General features: G+C 31.4%; 1 protein-coding gene across 1 annotated transcript in view; it reads right to left on the reverse strand.

Moving 5' to 3' along the window:
- Window positions 1-18,818, reverse strand: part of PolG1 (DNA polymerase gamma, catalytic subunit tam) — a 123,417-nt gene that overhangs the window by 52,826 nt on the left and 51,773 nt on the right. Inside the window, exons 6-9 of the mRNA XM_085823247.1 lie at window positions 17,585-17,664; window positions 13,339-13,521; window positions 11,506-11,677; window positions 6,255-6,379 (exon numbers count right to left, since the gene is read on the reverse strand). Of these exons, the coding sequence (XP_085679373.1) occupies window positions 6,255-6,379; window positions 11,506-11,677; window positions 13,339-13,521; window positions 17,585-17,664 (560 nt within the window). The remainder of the gene's footprint in view (window positions 1-6,254; window positions 6,380-11,505; window positions 11,678-13,338; window positions 13,522-17,584; window positions 17,665-18,818) is intronic.

The following is an 18,818-nucleotide window of genomic DNA, read 5'->3' on the forward strand; positions in this document are numbered from 1 at the left end:
AATACAGAAGTGATATACGAAAATACAAAACTATGATACTTTTATGAGTATAAAAAGTGACTTTTGAATAATTTCTAAATCATTTTCTTAAACTATAATGCTAAACACAATATTTTGTTTTTACAAGCTCTACACCAGTGGTTCACAAATTCTTCATGACATGGTAGATGTCTCTTTTATAATATATCTCACAACCCAAACTGGATCCCCTTTTGCTTAATTCAGCTAACTGATATCTGAACATTAAAATTCAGAAAAATTAAATAAGACTGCATATCACTTTCAAAGCGTAAGCCAGGCTTATCTTAATGGGCAGCTGCTTAACTTGGGATTCAGCTATACAGCTACTGTTACCTGACCACACATTATCTGGCTGTCTTGATCAAGAGGTTTTGAGATTTCTGCCTCTGAGGAAGACATCAAACAAGTGTGTATGCTGCCCTTACAACAATATATAATGGAACTGAACATTACCATGGCTGTCATTCTGATGGACCAGAGTGTTCGATCTTATGCAAATTGTATTTCTTTCTTTGTACCGAGGAGCCGCGCAGACGCAAATTTGTTAGGATTTTAAAGCTCGCTTTAGAGCTTTGAGGTTGCTGTGAATTACTGGAGTTTCAACTAAGCAGAGGTTTGCTTGGTAAGCCGTTACTGAAGTTGGAGGTTTCAACGTGTTCTTCGCCGTTCCTCCGCCAATTTAATGTTTGAAAGCCAATAAAGAAGTTTCAGTCAACATTATGACTCTCAGGCTTCTTAAGTTCTACACTGAGGGAATATCAAGTCAATTTACAATCCACTATTTTTAAATGATGGAACGTACACAGAGTATGACCATAACTACAAATGTGTATCATATTTTAATTTAGAACAGACAATGGCCCAGAGATGAAACATCAAGAAATCTATAAAATCTGCTAATGACAAACAATCTATTCTTTCATTACTACTTCTATCGTATCTTATCCCTTTACATTAAGATGTAGTGATACATTAACATATTGAGGACTTATTTGAGTTAAAATAACATGCCGAATAATGATTATTGGAGAAGCCACAAGAATTGGCATAATATTCATAAATTTGCAGGATTAGTTTTGTAGGTTTAAATATAGAACTCTTTTCTTCAGCTGCAATGTGCAGATGATTCCCATAATTTATATTTAAACCTTTAAAACTAGTCTTGAAAATTTATGAAATGATGCTGATTTATGAAATGATCCTTGTTGGTTTAATTCCTCCAATAATCTTAAGCACTATTATGACTAAACGTGTAGTTTAATTTTATGCTCATTAAATACAACTATGGGTATGTGTATGATTAATATATCTTTACTGACTTTTCTACACCTAAATTTTACTATTGAACAATGTAAAGATCGTGACTTGTAAAGATCATGACTTGTAAAGATCGTGACTTAAAAAGAACGTGAAATATAAATAATAGGACAAGAACTTGCATTTTACGGTGTGGCAACAAGAAGAGAATTCAGAAGATTTTTATATATTTTGTTTAGAGAGTTTAAGATTTTAGTATTTTAATAGTTGTAAGAGTTTAATTATAGTAGTTAAGAGTTTAAAATTTTGATAGTTAAGAGTTGCAGCCTTTATTTTTTTGGTTCTGTTTTAAAATTCAAATAAAAGTATCTTGTTCATTCTGAAAATTTAGCTTTGTTCTTCCTACAAGGTTCAATATCCATTATATTGAAATGAGGAAAGGATTTTTACTGGCGCAGCCGGTAGGATCGGGGTTTCCCCGCATATAATTATGAACCAAAATAACTAAGGTGAGAGCTCAATTTACCTTGTAAACATAAAATAATTAATTAAGATTATGAAAAGTTAATTATTGTTTCCATCATGGAATCTTAGTTTATTTACTTGTCAAAGTAATGAATACACCAGTGTTCAAATGTAATTTCGTTTGACTCGCCAGAGTAGGTGAACAACACATTAAGTATTGATTCCACTGATTGATTTTCGTGCTGAATAAAATTAAATTCATTGTGAATTATATTTAAATAGAAAAAGAAAAAAAATTGCTTTTTATAAAACTAAGAGTCTATTGACTGAATAAAATCAGAAATCAGTATTTGGCGTCAGCCAACTGCTACAGTGTTACACATAGAAATGATTTTTTTTTTGTTTTTTTGTTTCCCCAAAGAAAGAGAAAACCGCAATCGGGGAGTTCATATTTTAACTAATGTTAAGGATAAATTAAAGGATGCATTAACAAGAAATTAGTTTTTTTTTATTAAATTTGCAAAGAATAAGGTTTATTTAAAATCGAGACATTGCTTTTATGGGATGTGGGAAAAAAGAGGATTTGCTGGTTTTAGCTGCTGAATTAGAAATTTAAGTAGATCCAAGTATGAAAATCGTGGTGATAAAAAATGAAATAATTCAAAGTGATACATATGATGAATCATTTGCTAAAGAAGTGTTTTTAACGATTATTGAAGAGAGGAAAAGAAAAGAAGAGGAACAGCGAAGAAAGGAGAAAGAAGGGATTGAGGAACAGCGAAGGAAAGAAGAGATTGAGGAACAGCGAAGGAAAGAAGAGCTTGAGGAACAGCGAAGGAAAGAAGAGATTGAGGAACAACGAAGGAAAGAAGAATTAGAAGCACAGCAGAAAAGAGAGCAAATGGAGTTTGAATTGAGGAAACACGAAATTGAATCTGGTGGACTAACACAAACTCCACCAACAAATGAAAATGGACATCATAATTTTGATTTAATTAAGCTTATTCCCAAATTCAATTTAAGACAGATGATATTGTGATTTATTTATCCTTATTTGAAAGACAAGCTTAAAGGACAAAGATTGATCCTAAAGATTGGGTTTCATGTTTATTGACTTTAATGCCATCTGAAGTCATTCAATTAATTGGTAGGGAATCTGAAGAAAATTTTGAAGATTATGAGTACATTAAGGCCATTTTATTCAAGAGATTTAAATTAAATCCTGAAAGCTTCAGAAAAAAATTTGTGATGCACCAAAAGAGCTCTGAAAAATCATGGAGAGATTTTCGCTACGAAATTACAAGTTATTTTGAAGAATGGATCAATGGTCTTGAAATCACAAATTTTACCACGTTAAAAGACTTGATTATTACTGACCAAATTAAGAAAAGAGTACCTTTTGAAGTAAGAGACCATCTTCTTGACGACTGGGCGAAGTTCGTTTCTCCAACCAAATTAGCTGATAACTTTGACGAATATGACAGTGTTCGTAATATCTCAAAACGGACTGGTGGTAATCCATCAACAGACAGAACTAATGAAAAATGGCAACCTCATTCTCCACTTCCAGAAAGAGCTTTCAGAAATAAATCGCTGTCCGCTGTAAACACGCCAAGAATGTACCCATTCCGTAAGAGTAACAAACCACAAAAGGCTAGTTTCAAACTAACTTGCTATAATTGTGGAAAAAAAGGTCATACATCTAAGTTATGTACCAAAAATCGGATACCAAGAAGTGCTTCTGCAACAGCACAAAACAACTTAATACAAACACAAGCACCCCTTGCAGAAAAAGAAAAACCAGAAGTGCTAACTGCCAAGATCTCTATTCCTGTCTCAAAATCAGTGGACGTGTCTAGAAACATAGATGAATTAAAACTTGTCAAAGTTAAATGTGGAGATATTATTCTAAATGGAATCATAGACACGGGAGTACAAATTTCAGTAGTCCATGAGAAATTGGTTGACAACATACCTTGCGAAGGAGAAAGTAAAATCGAGATATCTTCTGCTTTTGGTGAAAACGAAATTACTCCACTAAAGATTTTCCAGATGAAAATTGACGATGATTTTCACGGTAGAGTGTCCAATACGTGTGCTGTTTCAAAAAAGCTAGTTACTGACTTGCTATTGAGTTCTTCAGCTTATGAAACGCTCTGTGGAAATATCGAACTGTGGAACAGTGATCGTCATTGGGATGCATCCCTCTTAGAGTACAAAAAGACAGATGATGAATCCTGTAAAAGTAAATGTGATAATGCTGACGCAGAAAAAATTAAATCTTTGCCAAAGAATAATGATGTATTGGCAGATTCTAACTCAGACATTCCAGGTGAAGGAATGAATAAGTGTGAGGTTGTAATCAATAATTCTAAATCGCATATTCAAAAAGATAAAGATTGTAAAGCAAACAAAGAAATTGATGTGCCCTTTAAAAATAACCATATCAAACCAGCAGTTGTTGAAGACATTGACAGTTCTAAAAAGGACTCTCCAAACTGTGCAGAAAATAAAATCAAAAAAGAATTGGAAAGTAAAATAAATGATGGGAATGCAGATTGCATTGTATCTGATGGTCAGTTAAGTAAAAAGTGTGAATTACCAAACACTGATGAACAAATTTCTGCACATGAAAATGAAATTCATTCTACTTCAAAGAATGATTCACGTCAAGCTGATATTAAAGAAAGTTCAACAAGTGATACATGTTCTGGTATAAAAGAAATTAATATAAACTCAAATCTCGATAGTGGATCAAAAAATCTGGAAAGTTTTTCTGATCTAACAGATGCTGTGGAAAACAAAGCTCTAAACTCAGATCATGCTACATTGATTTCTGAACTGCATAATGAAAACGAAAAAAGCACAAGTAATATTCAGGATGAGGTAAAAGAAAACAGTGCACCTGTAAATTGTGACAGAGATAAAGATCAAACAGATATAAAAAATAATGAAGAAGTTGGGGAAAATAAGTTTATATTGCTTGCAGCTGATAATAAAATGAATGGAGAGGAAAATGATTCTCCAGAGTCAGGTGTAAGATGTTTATATACTTCTGCTTGTAAAGAAAAACTTCCTGATACTGAAGAAACCTCAGTGATAAAAGAAGATGAAACTTCTTTTACCACTGAGTTAAAATAAATAATAAAGTTAGCAAAAACGTTTCTGGGAAAAGTAACAAGAAAAGTGCTAAAAGCAAATCCAAAAAAAAAAAAAAAAAAAAAACAGCTTCTGACCAAAACCTGGAAAAAAATTCCAACTGCAATAAATCACTGCCAAATTCAAATTCTGAACAAAACTATAGTAATGATTTAGAAAAGAGTTTTAAAAATTTAGTTGTGTCAATTGCTGATGCAAAAATATCTGGGATGACTGATATGCCAGCATTGAAAGAGCCATGTTTAGATGAAACTGTTAAAAAAGTGGTAGTAAACAAAGACATTAGTGAATGCATCTGTACAAAATCTGGTATAACATGACTGTGACATACCACAAAGGAAGTTCACATGGGAATGCTGATGCTTTATCAAGGTTAGCAGTTAACTCTCTCTCAATGAACTCTGAGCAGCATTGTCTCTACGGTGACGAATGTGCTTCTTGTGGGGGGACTTGTAAAGATCGTGACTTAAAGAGAACGTGAAATATAAATAATAGGACAAGAACTTGCATTTTACGGTGTGGCAACAAAAAAAGAATTCGGAAGATTTTTATATATTTTGTTTAGAGAGTTTAATATTTTAGTATTTTAATAGTTGTAAGAGTTTAACTGTAGTAGTTAAGAGTTTAAAATTTTGATAGTTAAGAGTTGCAGCCTTTAATTTTTTGGTTCTGTTTTAAAATTCAAATAAAAGTATCTTGTTCATTCTGAAAATTTAGCTTTGTTCTTCCTACAAGGTTCAGTATCCATTATATTGAAATGAGGAAAGGATTTTTACTAACAACAATTTTTTTTTTTTTAAAATTTTTACTTTTTTAGTAGTATTTTTATTATGTGCTTTGACAGCAATTTTAAAGATCACTAAAATATTACATAATGACTTGATGATGCATAATATATCACAAATTTCTCATCTTTCTATGCTTTATATATGTTAACACTTAATTTACAAATCTTTAAGACAATTTTTCTCAAAATTTTCATGAACTGCAATTTGATATCTTCCATTAACTTCTGATTTAAATAAACCTATTTCAGTTAATATTTAACATTATTATAAAAAACCGATAAGACAGACCATAAAGACTACATATAAAAAAAGTTAAATGTTCTTAAATAACTGTGACATATTTGATTATGTAAATAAAATAAGGGAAAATCTTAAAGTGTCCACAAAATTTTGATTTCTCTTTTTAAATTTGCATTCAAGAATACATGTATTTAATACTTTTTCAAAATTAACTGCATGGAAAATTCTTTATTTGCTTTGAGTATAGTCATAGAATCAAGTCAGTTAATTTAAAGAAAAATTTTGTCTTTTGAGAACAGAATATTGTAGGTAAGTATGACTCACGCTGGATAACCTGGTAAAAATGGACGAACTTTTCTTAAAGTTGCAGCAGATTTATAAACCTTTTGGACAGATGAATCTAAAGACTTATCACAATTTTCTTTCTCAATTTCAGGAATAGCATGCTCCTAAAATATTCAGAGACAAAATATACAAGCTATACACAAAAAGCAATTATATATATATATACATTCACACACATGGAAGATCAGATAATAATAAATAAAACACTACTAGTGCTCTTATTTAAATGTAGATTTATAAAATCATGTATATTAATTGAAAAGAAATGTATTTTATACACAAAACAAAACTATTTTTTGAAGACTAGATATTGACTTCTAATACAATTAGAGAGAAATCAATGTTAAAAGAATTGCATTAGTATAAAATTTTATTATTTAAAAAACTTTTCTTTTACATTACTTCACTCCATATAAGTGATGTTAATCTCTTCAAAAGAAATAACTATATGATAAAAAAAAAAGACAGAATGGAAGTATGAGGCAAAACTTAATTCACACATTTTTTTCTAGGTCATCTTTTTGTTTAAATAAATCAATTATTCTGCAGATAATACATAGCATAAGAAACATTGTCTTCTTATAAATTACAGTAATGGTGCAAATATCCACAAAAATACAATTAAAATACATTTTGAATTATGTTAATTAGCTATTATATCTATATAAAATAAAAGGAAGAGTCTGCCTGTCTGCATGTGTGTGTATCTTTCCTTTATGCTGTGCGTAAGTTAACAGATGCAGGGCTACGAAATTTGGTACATAGGTGCATCTAGAAAAGAGCCAATGCACTTGGAAGCGTTTTTTCAAAATTCAAATAAGTTTTTTTAATTTTATGTTTTTTGATGAAATTGCATCAAATTGATGGCAGGAAGCAACAATGGCACGCAGTCATTGTTGCTGATATATCACTGTTGCCATTGTTGCTGATATCAGCTCTGTTGCCACTCAGAAAAATGAGGATATTTCTGTGCAGTTTTTAAATTTAATGTTTCTCTTGGATACTGGATGTTTGTCAAGACGTACTTGGATATGATGTTTGTTTTGCAGTACATTTAAAAGCCAGACAAAGGCTGGCTGCATGGCGACTAGTTAAAAATAAAATAAAGATATACAGCACAATCCGAAATGATCTAAAATCCGGACATCAAAGCCACAAACTTTTTTTTTTATTAATGCTTTATGCAAGCGCATTTGATTTTTCCTTCCATAATAAAACATGTAGAGATTTTCACTTAAAAATTTTGATTCTTAATTTCACTTAGGTACTAAATAAAATACCTCGTTATGGAAGAACAATCATGTAAGCATAAAGTTGTGAGATTAATAATTTGGCTCCATAGCTGAATATCTACTTGGCATACATCTCAAACTGAAAAATTCACCTGTTTTATATCACTGACGCCAACCTGGTGAGTCATTATTTATTATATTTTGCTTTCATCACCGCATGTTTATCAATACATGAAAGCTTCAGTAATAGCTCATGCTGTGATGTCTAAACTTTTTTTACATTAGTAATTGAATAACAAGAGTATGGCAACGTTTTATGCTAACAATATGCTTGGCGATGATTATAGATTTTTAAATGCTCTAAGAAATGTTGACGAGGAAAAATTCAACAAAAATTTCTTTTCATATGCTAAAAATAAATTTTGTTAATGAAACTAATAGGCCAAAAGATTACATTTAGTGCTATTTTAATTAAGAATAACTGATATGTTATTCACTATAAACCCAGAAGTGGCGGCAGAATATGTCAGCACTGGACGGCAGAATTTAGGGAAGACAACATTTTTGAAATTTGGAAAAGCACCGAGTGGTAAAATTAATTAAGGGATGAGAAGTTTTTATGATTTAGGGAAAGCACTGGGATCCAAAGTTTAGGCACAGTGAAAATTTAGAACTTAGGAAAGCACTTTGTAGCAGAATTTAGGACCCGTAGAGACTGCACCAGGCGGTACAGAGCGCCGGCATTAGATAAAGCCTTAAGTATATGTGGGAGTTTATTTATTCAGGATTCAGATTAGTTTGAAGCATGTGCAAGAAATAAATGTAGGTATAGTAAATAACTAAACTAATATAATTCAGATTTAATTCAGTACGCAATAGGAGCAAGGCAAATTTAGTAAAACAACTTGGTTTTCTAATTCAGAAGTCAAACAACAAAAATCAGCGTTATATTTACAAAATTTTCACAGGACTAGTTTCGATGGTTTTAACGAACCACCATCTTCAGCATCTTCCACCCAACATTATTAATCAAGCAGTTAAAAAATTCTCATCTCAACACACTAAAAGGCACACTCTTGTTTTAGGAGATTATAAAAATTCTGTTGTCATTCCCTTCTTTCCATCAATTAGCTATAAAGTTGCACATATTTTGCAGAAATTTAACTTTAGGGTTGTTTATTCTCCCATCAATAAAATTCCGAGTTCCATACTCAAGGACCCCATTCCGGATATGAATTCCTGGGGTATTTATAAGATTCCTTGCCATTGTGATTTAATTTACATTGGCCAAACTAAGAGAGCCTTAAAATTTCGCGTCAAGAAACATGAGGCATATGTTAGAAAAAAGGAAACACAGAAGTCTTCTGTTGCTCAACATTGCTGGTCCGAAAACCACACTTTCAGTTTTTCTGCTGCCAAAATTATTCAAAAAACATCTTCCATTGATGAACTTTCTAGAGGCATTTCACATTCATAAAAATCTTTCTGTTCTAGTTAACGATCCTAATTCCAATCCAAATTTGCCTTCGGCCTTTAAAGAAATTATGTTTTAGTTCTGGTTTCACCAACAGATGGCACCACTTGCTTATTCTTGTCCAGGCTTTCTTATCTTATCTAATCATTATTTCCTATCTGGTTCATTTGCGGTTTTGCAGCTGAAGATGGTGGTTCGGTAAAACCATCAAAACTAGTCCTGTGAAAATTTTGTAAATATAACGCTGATTTTTGTTGTTTGACTTCTGAATTAGTATTTATTCGGCGTGTTATTGTGTCTTAACTTGGCTTTCATTGCCAATCTTGTGATACACAGTGAATAATGTACAAAGGCTGTAAATTAAGTAATGGCAACATAGGTATAAATCAATTTTTAATGAACTTACAAGTACAATTGCATTACATTCCTTCTATGTAATCACCAGCAAAGCTTATAACCTTTTGCCAATGTCGGGAAGCCATCGTAGACCAGCAGCAAGGTGTTCATTGTTGATGTGAGCAACGGAGCACCCTACTGCGTTGAGTACAGATGAAATGTCATGAAATCGGTGACCTCGGAGAACTTCCTTCAACTTCGGAAAGATCGAAGTCACAAGGACTCATGTGGGGTGAGTAGGGAGGGTGTTCCAGGATTTCCCACTGCCATCATCGCAAAAGGAGAGTGACATTTTTTTGCGACATGGAAACGAGCATTGTTATGCGATATGATAGGGAGATTGTTGTGCAATAAACGTGGACATTTGCACAGCATAGTTGGATGCAGATGGTGCTGTAGAAATTGGCAATAGTAGTCTGCATTGACAGTTTGTCCTTCAGGTACAGCATGTGTAAAAATCACCCGTCCCAGTCGTATGCCATAATCCACATAACCTTCACCCAACTGAGTTCCTGTCGACATTTCTGTGGAGGTTGCGAACCTTGGTGATGCCATTCATTTGATTGATGCTTTAATTCAGGCTCATAGGCTCATGCCCATGTCTCATCAATGGTGACAATACGCTGCAGAAATGAGCCTCCTTCATTGTAGTATCTTTCCAAGTGGGTGCCAGCCAGAGCAAACTGGTGCCATTTTTATACTTCGGTTAGTCAATGTGGAACCCAGTAGGAAGCAATTTTCCTCATGTTGAGAGATTTCTTCATTATGCGCCACACCGTTTGATGACTCAGACCAACCTCTAAGGATAATTCTAATCAGCAGTCTATGATAAGGAGACTGCAGGATGTGAATCTGCTCTTGAGGAATGGAGGGCCGACCTGTGTGTTGCAAATCCGCGTGCCGCAGGCTTCCACTAATCCTCGATGGCATTCTGTTGCATTTTTGCTATGGGCAACCTGGATTTTAAGCCACAACTGCGGATCAACTTTTGAAAACATACTTTAGAGCAAGGAAAACGAAACTCCTCACTTTAATGCCACACAACAACTACCCTTCTAAGCAGATTGACTGTTTTTTGCACTTTACACATCAACAACAGTGCCACCTCACCGCTCCCATATCCTATTTGTGTATGCCAATCCTTGTGTAAGTTTCAAGGTAAAGTTGCCACTATTTTTCAACCCTCGTATAACAGATGCTATTAAGCTAGGCTAAAATTATCTTTACTGATTCTAAGGCATTTCAATTAATGTAGCAGTGCCCCCTGATCCAACTGAATTTGATCCAGCTTATTATTTTTTGCAGACTGTCATTATTACGGCAATTTTATAAAAACTAAGCTTGAACTTTCGATTATGCTGAAAAGACTTTCTAATTCTGGAGTTGCCAAAGAATCTACAAAGCAAAACCATATTTCGATATCCATTAAACAAAAAGTGGAATTGCTGCAAAAAATGCATAAAGGCATATCCGCCTTAAAATTATGCGAGGAGTATGGCATTGGAAAGTCCACTGTATATGACACAAGAAAAAAGAACTTTTTGAATTTTTAGTGGAAGCATCTTAAACAACTTACATTGAAAGAAATGCTTAATAAAGTAAACAAATAAATATTAAGCTTTTTTTGTAAATTTTGATACCCTTTAGATCATAATTGTGTTTATTTCATAAATTACGATTTCATATTTTTAATTGTATAATTTCTGCATGCCATCTTACCAAATTTAAATTGATGATCTATTATTTGGAAAAATCCCAAATCCGGAATCGCCGAAGCCCCGACCAGTCCGGATTTCGAACTTCGTACTGTATATTACTTAGATATAAATTTCTTGATATTAAATTGCAAATACAGTTATACACTGAAAGATGATATTTTATAAAGGTTACAACTTGTTGAAAAGCAGTATTCTAGGAACTTGGCTATTTGCCAGACCAAGTGCATTGAAAATTAAAGAACGGCAATGCTGCCAGTTGCATGGATCTTAAACACCCTGGAACATAGTGGCCCCAAAACTGGATAGCAGACATTTCTGCAGTCAAGATTAATCCACTTTTAATATATACAGAAATTAGACATATAACTTTCATTTAAAAAATTACTAATATAGATTAAGAAAATATATACTTCAGCAACAGGATGCTTAGATTCGCCATCAGATATTTTTTCTTTACTTTCAGTACCAATTTCTTTTTTGCTTTTGCTCTTTCTCTTCTTTGTTGTTTCAGGAGCTGCTTTTCTAAATTTGATACTTTGAACAGACCAGTCTAAATCCCACAGCCAAGGATCATCTTTATATCTAATGCATTTAAAAAGAAATATTTTAATAAATATTTGAATGTGCAATAGTATAAGTCATACCAAAATAAACAATGTATGCTAAGAGAGTTATCTGCTATTCAAATTTATGCAGAAAAACCACCAAAAATGTAATAAATTTTTCATTTAGGATGAAATATGTTTTATTGCAACTAGAATGTTTCATTGCTAGAACAGAATGTTTATTGCACCTAGAAACTAGAACATTTTATTGCACCTAGAAACAAATACAATCTAGCTACAAATGAAGACATTAAGCTACCCTTGTTTGTTGTTAAAGTAATCATAAAAATGCAGACAAAGTAACAGAAAAACAGCACAGCCAAAACGTTTAATAAGAAAAAGATATATTATTTCAAACAACTCATTTTTAATAGATTCATAACTATAGTATGCAAAAGAAATCATATTTTAAATAAGGAATAGATGAATGGGATAATGGTATTCATGGAAATTTCTAGTTTATTCATTTGCGTGACAACTGATAGTAGATGACTCATAGTAGATGATTCATGATTTTGTCTTCACACCCCCTAAACTACACATGATGATGGATTCACAACAGGATAATACAGAACAGGGAGAAAGAATAATGTGACAACTATACAAACTCATATAAAAAAAAAAAAAAAAAGCTTGCACAAGACTTTTATTTTGCCATACCTGGCACATCTTTAATCTGAAAAACTGCCTATTTAAAAAAAAAAAAAAAAAAAAAAAAAATTATAAGGCGGTGTGTGTGGAAGAGCAGTATTTCAAGATTCTAGAGATACATAGAAAAAATTAATAAGCTGTGTTGTCATCTGCGACCAAGATGCAAGCTTTGCAGTGATTTTCTATGCTACGTATCAGATTGCTCAGGAAATTCTCTAACAAAATTAATTCATGACGAATAGCACTTTGCAGTACCTGGAGCATGTCGTGCAATTTATCTTACAATGAAGAAATTTTTCAAAAGTTATTAGATGTAACAACTGGCAAAGGCGAAGGATATATTGAAGAAAATGATGATGGAAGTGATCATGAGTTTTTTGTTCATGTGATATTGATTCAGACAGTGATATAGATTTTGAAAGCGAGAGTGAGAATGACATAAATTCTTTTATTGAAAAAAAATTATCAGAAACGGGAAAACATAAATGAAATAAAAAAAAAAAAAAAAGAAAAGAAAAAAAGGGAAAAAAAAAAAAAAAAAAAGAAGAAAAAAGATGTATCATTTGCCCAACGAAAAAGCACAGACAAATGAAAATGTGCTTCGCCGAATGTGAAAAATTTGCATTTGGAACACACAAAAACGCTTTTTTCAATTCTCTGCTAACATTTGTTCTCTGCGTCTATAGTGCTAATAAAGAAAATAAGGATATAGAGTAATGGTATACTATTTTTTTTCCTATGCTAATATATAATACGATTTTCTACTCCTTTAAGAAATTTTATTTCATAAAAGCATTTGGAGAAATTAAAAAGTTTAATGTGCATAGTTTTTAAATTTTATTATACAATTTATTATTAGCATAGATGCAACATGTTTTCTGAAGAATTACAATATTTTCTTCAAAGAACACGAATCGGGTCTTTTGGACCTAGCATGTGTGCTCCTGGGTTTAAAAAAAAAAAAAAAAGATATCACAGATTACTTACAAATCATTATGAAGCAAGGAGCAAGCATCATTAGCTAAATGTATGAGAGAATGTTTCAACTCCTGCTGTAGATCATCATATGTAGACTGTGCTTCATGAAGATATCTTTCCCAGTTTTGATTTACAGGTAAATATGCAGACGACATTTCTAATAATCCACACAATGTTACTGGATGAGGAAATCTGGAATATAAATCTTAATTTGTAGATTATAATAAGTAATTTTTTTAATAACTATTAATTTGGAATTCAACTTACAGAAGCATTTAATATATTTTCTGCAACTAGTTCAAAATAAGTGCTTTCATTTATACTAAAAAAAATTAATTTAATTAGTGACAAAAATTACAGTTTAAATTTTAGTTACTTGAAATATGTGTGCATGTTTATATTGTAAATCACTAAAAGTATTTGCTTTATATCATAGTAAACTTGTGTCAAACACGTATTAAGAGGGAAGGTCAGTGACCCTTCTCAAAATAAAGAGAGAAAAAAAGTTTTATTAAAACAACAGAAAAAATTTGAATGTGACATTTTAACAAAAGCATTTTTAGCAAAGGGTATTTTAACTAAAGACATATTGTTACTATATTACATTTTGGAAATGAATATTTAGATTCAACACAATCTCATAATGTAACACAAAATTGCAATTTGTTTTAATGAAGTCAAAAGTAAGCTAAAATAACAAGAATTTTGATTTTACAGGAAAGATATATAAATCACAATTAAATTATGCATTCACTGGTAGAAAAACTGTCAATATGTTAGCTAGTATACTAAGGAAACTCTATTTTACTTCACAGGAAAAAAATTTCACTTAAATGAATGTCAATAACTTAGTAATTCATTAGCAAAAAAATACACTACCCTTTGTAATGAAATTAAAACCTTGATTCATAAAAGTGTACAATAATTTCAAGTTTTTTCCACTTGAAAAAACATTAGCATTTATTAGCTTGCTTATCTGCACAAGCAAGCTAATAAACGAAATTACTTCATACAGGAGTAATTAACTTTATTTCATACAAAAATATTCTACTTCAGTTCCAATTATATATTAATTACATAAATCTCTTGTATGCATACATTATTTTTTGCTTCATATTTAATATTAAACACATATTTGCACAACTTTATTTGTAACTGTGTTTTTAGTTGTATTTCCCCTCTCATCCAAAAACAAAATCCTATAAATTTTCCTGATTAGTCTCCATTTGTTTTATACATTTGATGTTGAAAATTTGTGCATATTTAATATTCATTCATATCTGTAACCTTTTTTTAAGTTTTAATTAAAAATTTAGTGCATATAATTTGAAATCTAAGGCAATTACAAATAGCTGTGGTTGAAGGTGCACCAAATATGGTGAAATATTTTCAACTTTGGCATCTATGAGGGATATATGGAGATCTATGGAAAAAGCAGTACAGATATGAGCAATAACTCCCTTACACAAAGAACCTATGAAAGTGATGAATAATATGTATGTGTCAGTGTGATAAAAAATGTGCCAGTAGAGATTGTGAGGACTTTTGGTTCACTAAAGTAACTGGCCATTTCATGCAATTTTTAACACTGAATACCATTAATTTCAATGAAAATGGAAAAGTTGGCAGGAATTTTTTTTTTAGTTCAATAAAATAGGTTGCAATTTAGTGTGTTTTCTGGTATGTGATGCTATCAGTTTATATAAAGACAATCTACAATTTAATAAACATATTAGTGTGTAAGTGCTACTAAAACCAATTATAATTGGTTTCCATGCTATTTCATTTATTTGGGCAACTTAAAAATTTGAATAGTTAAATAAATAAATAAAAATAAAAAACTGAAAAACTGAATAAAAACTGAAAGCTTTCAGATTTTACATTATGCCCAAAAGGGTGTTTTTTAAACGTCTCGTGCATTACCTTTATTTATCATGTTCTTCGCACTTAAAGCATAAAATTCAATTCAACAGCTATATAGGGTGGGGGGAATTTAAAAAGAGCATATCTTTAGAATTTCTGACATACAGTCTCATGCATTGGAGATAAAAATGTTTTCTTTTCCCCCCATACAGTGTTGCCATTGTTCGCATTGAAATCGTTGAGTTTGTTAATTAAAAATTCATTATAGTTTTACAAAATATAAATCAGATACTAAAACAAATTCCAAATTCGGGCTTCAAAATTTGATGTCTCTATATAACATTGTTTTCTAATAGTGTGAGAAACATACCTACATTCATGCAGATTCTTCATTATTTGATTTCTTTAAAGTAAAACGGTGTTTATAGTGAACCAATACAAATGCCAAAATGAAATTAATAGCCCTTCTGGGCTAAAAAAAGAAGAGAGAGAAGAAGAAGAAGAAAATTTCTAACTGGCTTAAACTTCAAACCTGTTTTACAGCTTTAAAGAGGTCAAGTTTTCATTATCACTGGATTATTTTCTTCAAAGATTAAGCATATAATATTAGAATTGAGAGGTGGGCGAATATTTAAAAATATTTTAGACTCTCTGCAGAACTTCATCAGTTGACTGCGCTTCGTGAATACACCTTTTCCATTTCAAATTTACACACTTTTTGGTTTAAAAGAAACATCATTATTTGGTACTAGTTAAAACAGAAGCATTTTCAGAAACTGGAACAGTGTTATTTTGAAACAAATGCTGCAGGTGCCTCATCTAGAAATGATGACTTCAACTCAATAAATCTTATGAATAAACTTGGGGGGGGGGGAGAAATCACAAATCCCCTAATGGGGGGGGGGAGAAATCACAAAACAGCAGAACTACTTCAAATTTAACCAGTTTTTTGCTGTTAAAAGGAAAGTATTTATGATATGTTACTTCAATGAATAACATTAACCATAAATTTCAGAGTTGATTGCATAAATGCAAATGCATGGCTATTCTATTCAGAAAAAACACAGCACTGAAATGAATTTTTTTCACCATACACTTAGCCCATCATAAGAAAGAAAGTATATAAACTCAATGATGTATGTTGGAAATAACTATACTGTTTATTTTTAACATAAAAAGTAAATGCTTGTCTTTTCAAAATTTGCAATGATGATATAAATTCTAAAGATGAAATGGTCACCTGTGTTTTATTATTATTCGAGTAGTTTCAATTATTGTCTGCTTTGTAGCTTGAACTCTTACAAAATAAATTAGTTCTTAGTTTGGAACCTAAACGCTTGAGAACTGTAACCTTTCTAATCTAAACCAAAACTTTTCTCTTAACAGACTGCCAAATTGGATAAAAACACACCTCATTTCAACTTCTGTGCTACTTAAACGCAATTTCACAGTGCTCTCTTCCTACAGCAACAGTATCAAAAATGTAAATGTTCTGGAAATAGGATTAGAGTGCCAAGTAAATTGTGGCCACAAATGTCAATTTAAATAAAAATGTAACTTAATCCATCTCGAGTGTCAAGTTTAATATTCATTAAGGATTTAACATTCTATGCAATGAGAATTCTTTCTGTTCAATATGCCATCCACATGCTTTGCCATTAGTATTTTCTGAGTTTCTACATCTCAGTATTCCTATATAGAAAAGATTTTGGTGCTCCCACATATACTTATGCCAGTTTTTCTTCATTCCTTTTCTCAACCCTCAATTGTTCAACCCTTTTCATGGTGTTGGTTTAGCTACATCATGCATTCCATAGTAAAACAGGCAATGGAAAATTTTTTGGAGCCCCCTTTCCTTGATACCCTAAGCATGTGCTTATATTTCTTAATGGATCATTACAGTGCAGCGTCAGCATCCAGTCCTGATGCTGAGGCTGCACTGTAATGATGCTGAGGCACCTAAAATAATTATATAACAGAAAACATTTAAAAATCTTTGTTTTATTAATCTCCAAAATAATGTTCCATAGCATTGTGCAATATGAAAATGATATACATATAAGAACATATATGAATAAGATAAAATGCAATAAATTTTTCCTGACATTGCAAATACAATATGTACTAGGCACTCAGTATCTTCATAACATCCATAAAAAAATAATAAAAAGAAAGAAAGAAAGAAAGAAAACTATATGGTATAAAAAGACTGATAGCATTTTTAATATAAGAGGTAGGTAAAAGTTCTTAGTTTCAGAAAATTAAGTTTTACTTATGCTGACTAAAAAAAGCTTTCTTTGTAGACTAGTGTAAATTACCAGTACAGAAGTTAAACTGCTACTCATTATTATTGTACCAAGAACCACAGGTCCATAATAAATTTCATAATTACCTCTGAAAAAACATGGGCATTATTTTTCTGAGTATTTCATACGTAGCCATGGTGTCAAGGGCACAGTAAGTTGCTAGTTCCTGTAAAACATAACATTCTGCTTATTGCAGTGCATAAATAGACAATCAATATTCAAGAACTAAAAGATGACATACATAATGGATAAAAATTAGAGCTGCTAGTTTTATGTAATCATAAGACTTATTACTACTTGATATATTATACTACTACTAAAAACAGCTTATTTTTATATTTGTCTCGATAGTATAAATACTGTTCTAATGAATGGAAGGTTATGAAAAGAAAGATTAAAATAAGTATTTATAAAAATATACCTAATTAGTTCTACTTAAACACAATTTTTCATGAGCAGATTCAAAAACCATGTAATGGTAAAAAGGAAATTACAATGGTAAAATTGGTACAATGGATAAAAAGGAAATTACAAAGCATACCAACTGAATGTATCATGCTATTGTAGTTTGCATTATTAGACATATGCAATGTACACTTGACAATTGCAAAAGATACAATATTTGTAATGTCTGTCTGTAATTAACAATTGTTTCTCCACTTTTATGTTTTTTTAAGTCATTTTCCTCTTCTTTATTTTTTTTTTGGGGGGGGGAGAGTGCTGTTAAATATTATTATTATTATTATTTTTTTTTTTTTCAATATACACAATTCTGATGTTTTATGCTACAGTCCGTTATTTAGAATATCATGCAATCATGAGACTCTGATATTTGCACTGAAATTTTCAGTACTTGGCTACATTAACTATAATTCCAATATGAGTTTTCCATTTTCACATATCATGAGTGCATATTATCCTGATTTACTCTGCCACAATTGCAATAGAGTTCTTACCTTCCGTATTGCCGAAACTGTGTCAAATTTTGAACATTTGCTAATGCTGTACTTTTAGTAGCTATTTTCCTTTAAGATTTTTTTAATTAAGCTTATTCATAATCATAATTTTTTTTTTAATGAAATCCCCATCCAACTTTTACTTGAGCAATTTCTGACTAAGCAAAGCAGGTTTAGGCTATTTTAATAAGTGTGCAATTTAAGAATTAGTTTATTACCATGACTCAAAACACCTCCGCACGATGGTTAGTATCACAGTTACAACTAGCATGATAGCCATATCAGTACGATATGTAGCTGTGGTTTCTACAAATAAATTATATAGTTATACTTCTCTTCCTCTTCAGCACAAATTTCCCAAAAA

This window comes from Stegodyphus dumicola, chromosome 9 (genome assembly GCF_044657685.1).
Source record: "Stegodyphus dumicola isolate Sdum_Otavi_A_Nest chromosome 9, ASM4465768v1".
Classification (NCBI taxonomy): Eukaryota; Metazoa; Arthropoda; class Arachnida; order Araneae; family Eresidae; genus Stegodyphus; species Stegodyphus dumicola.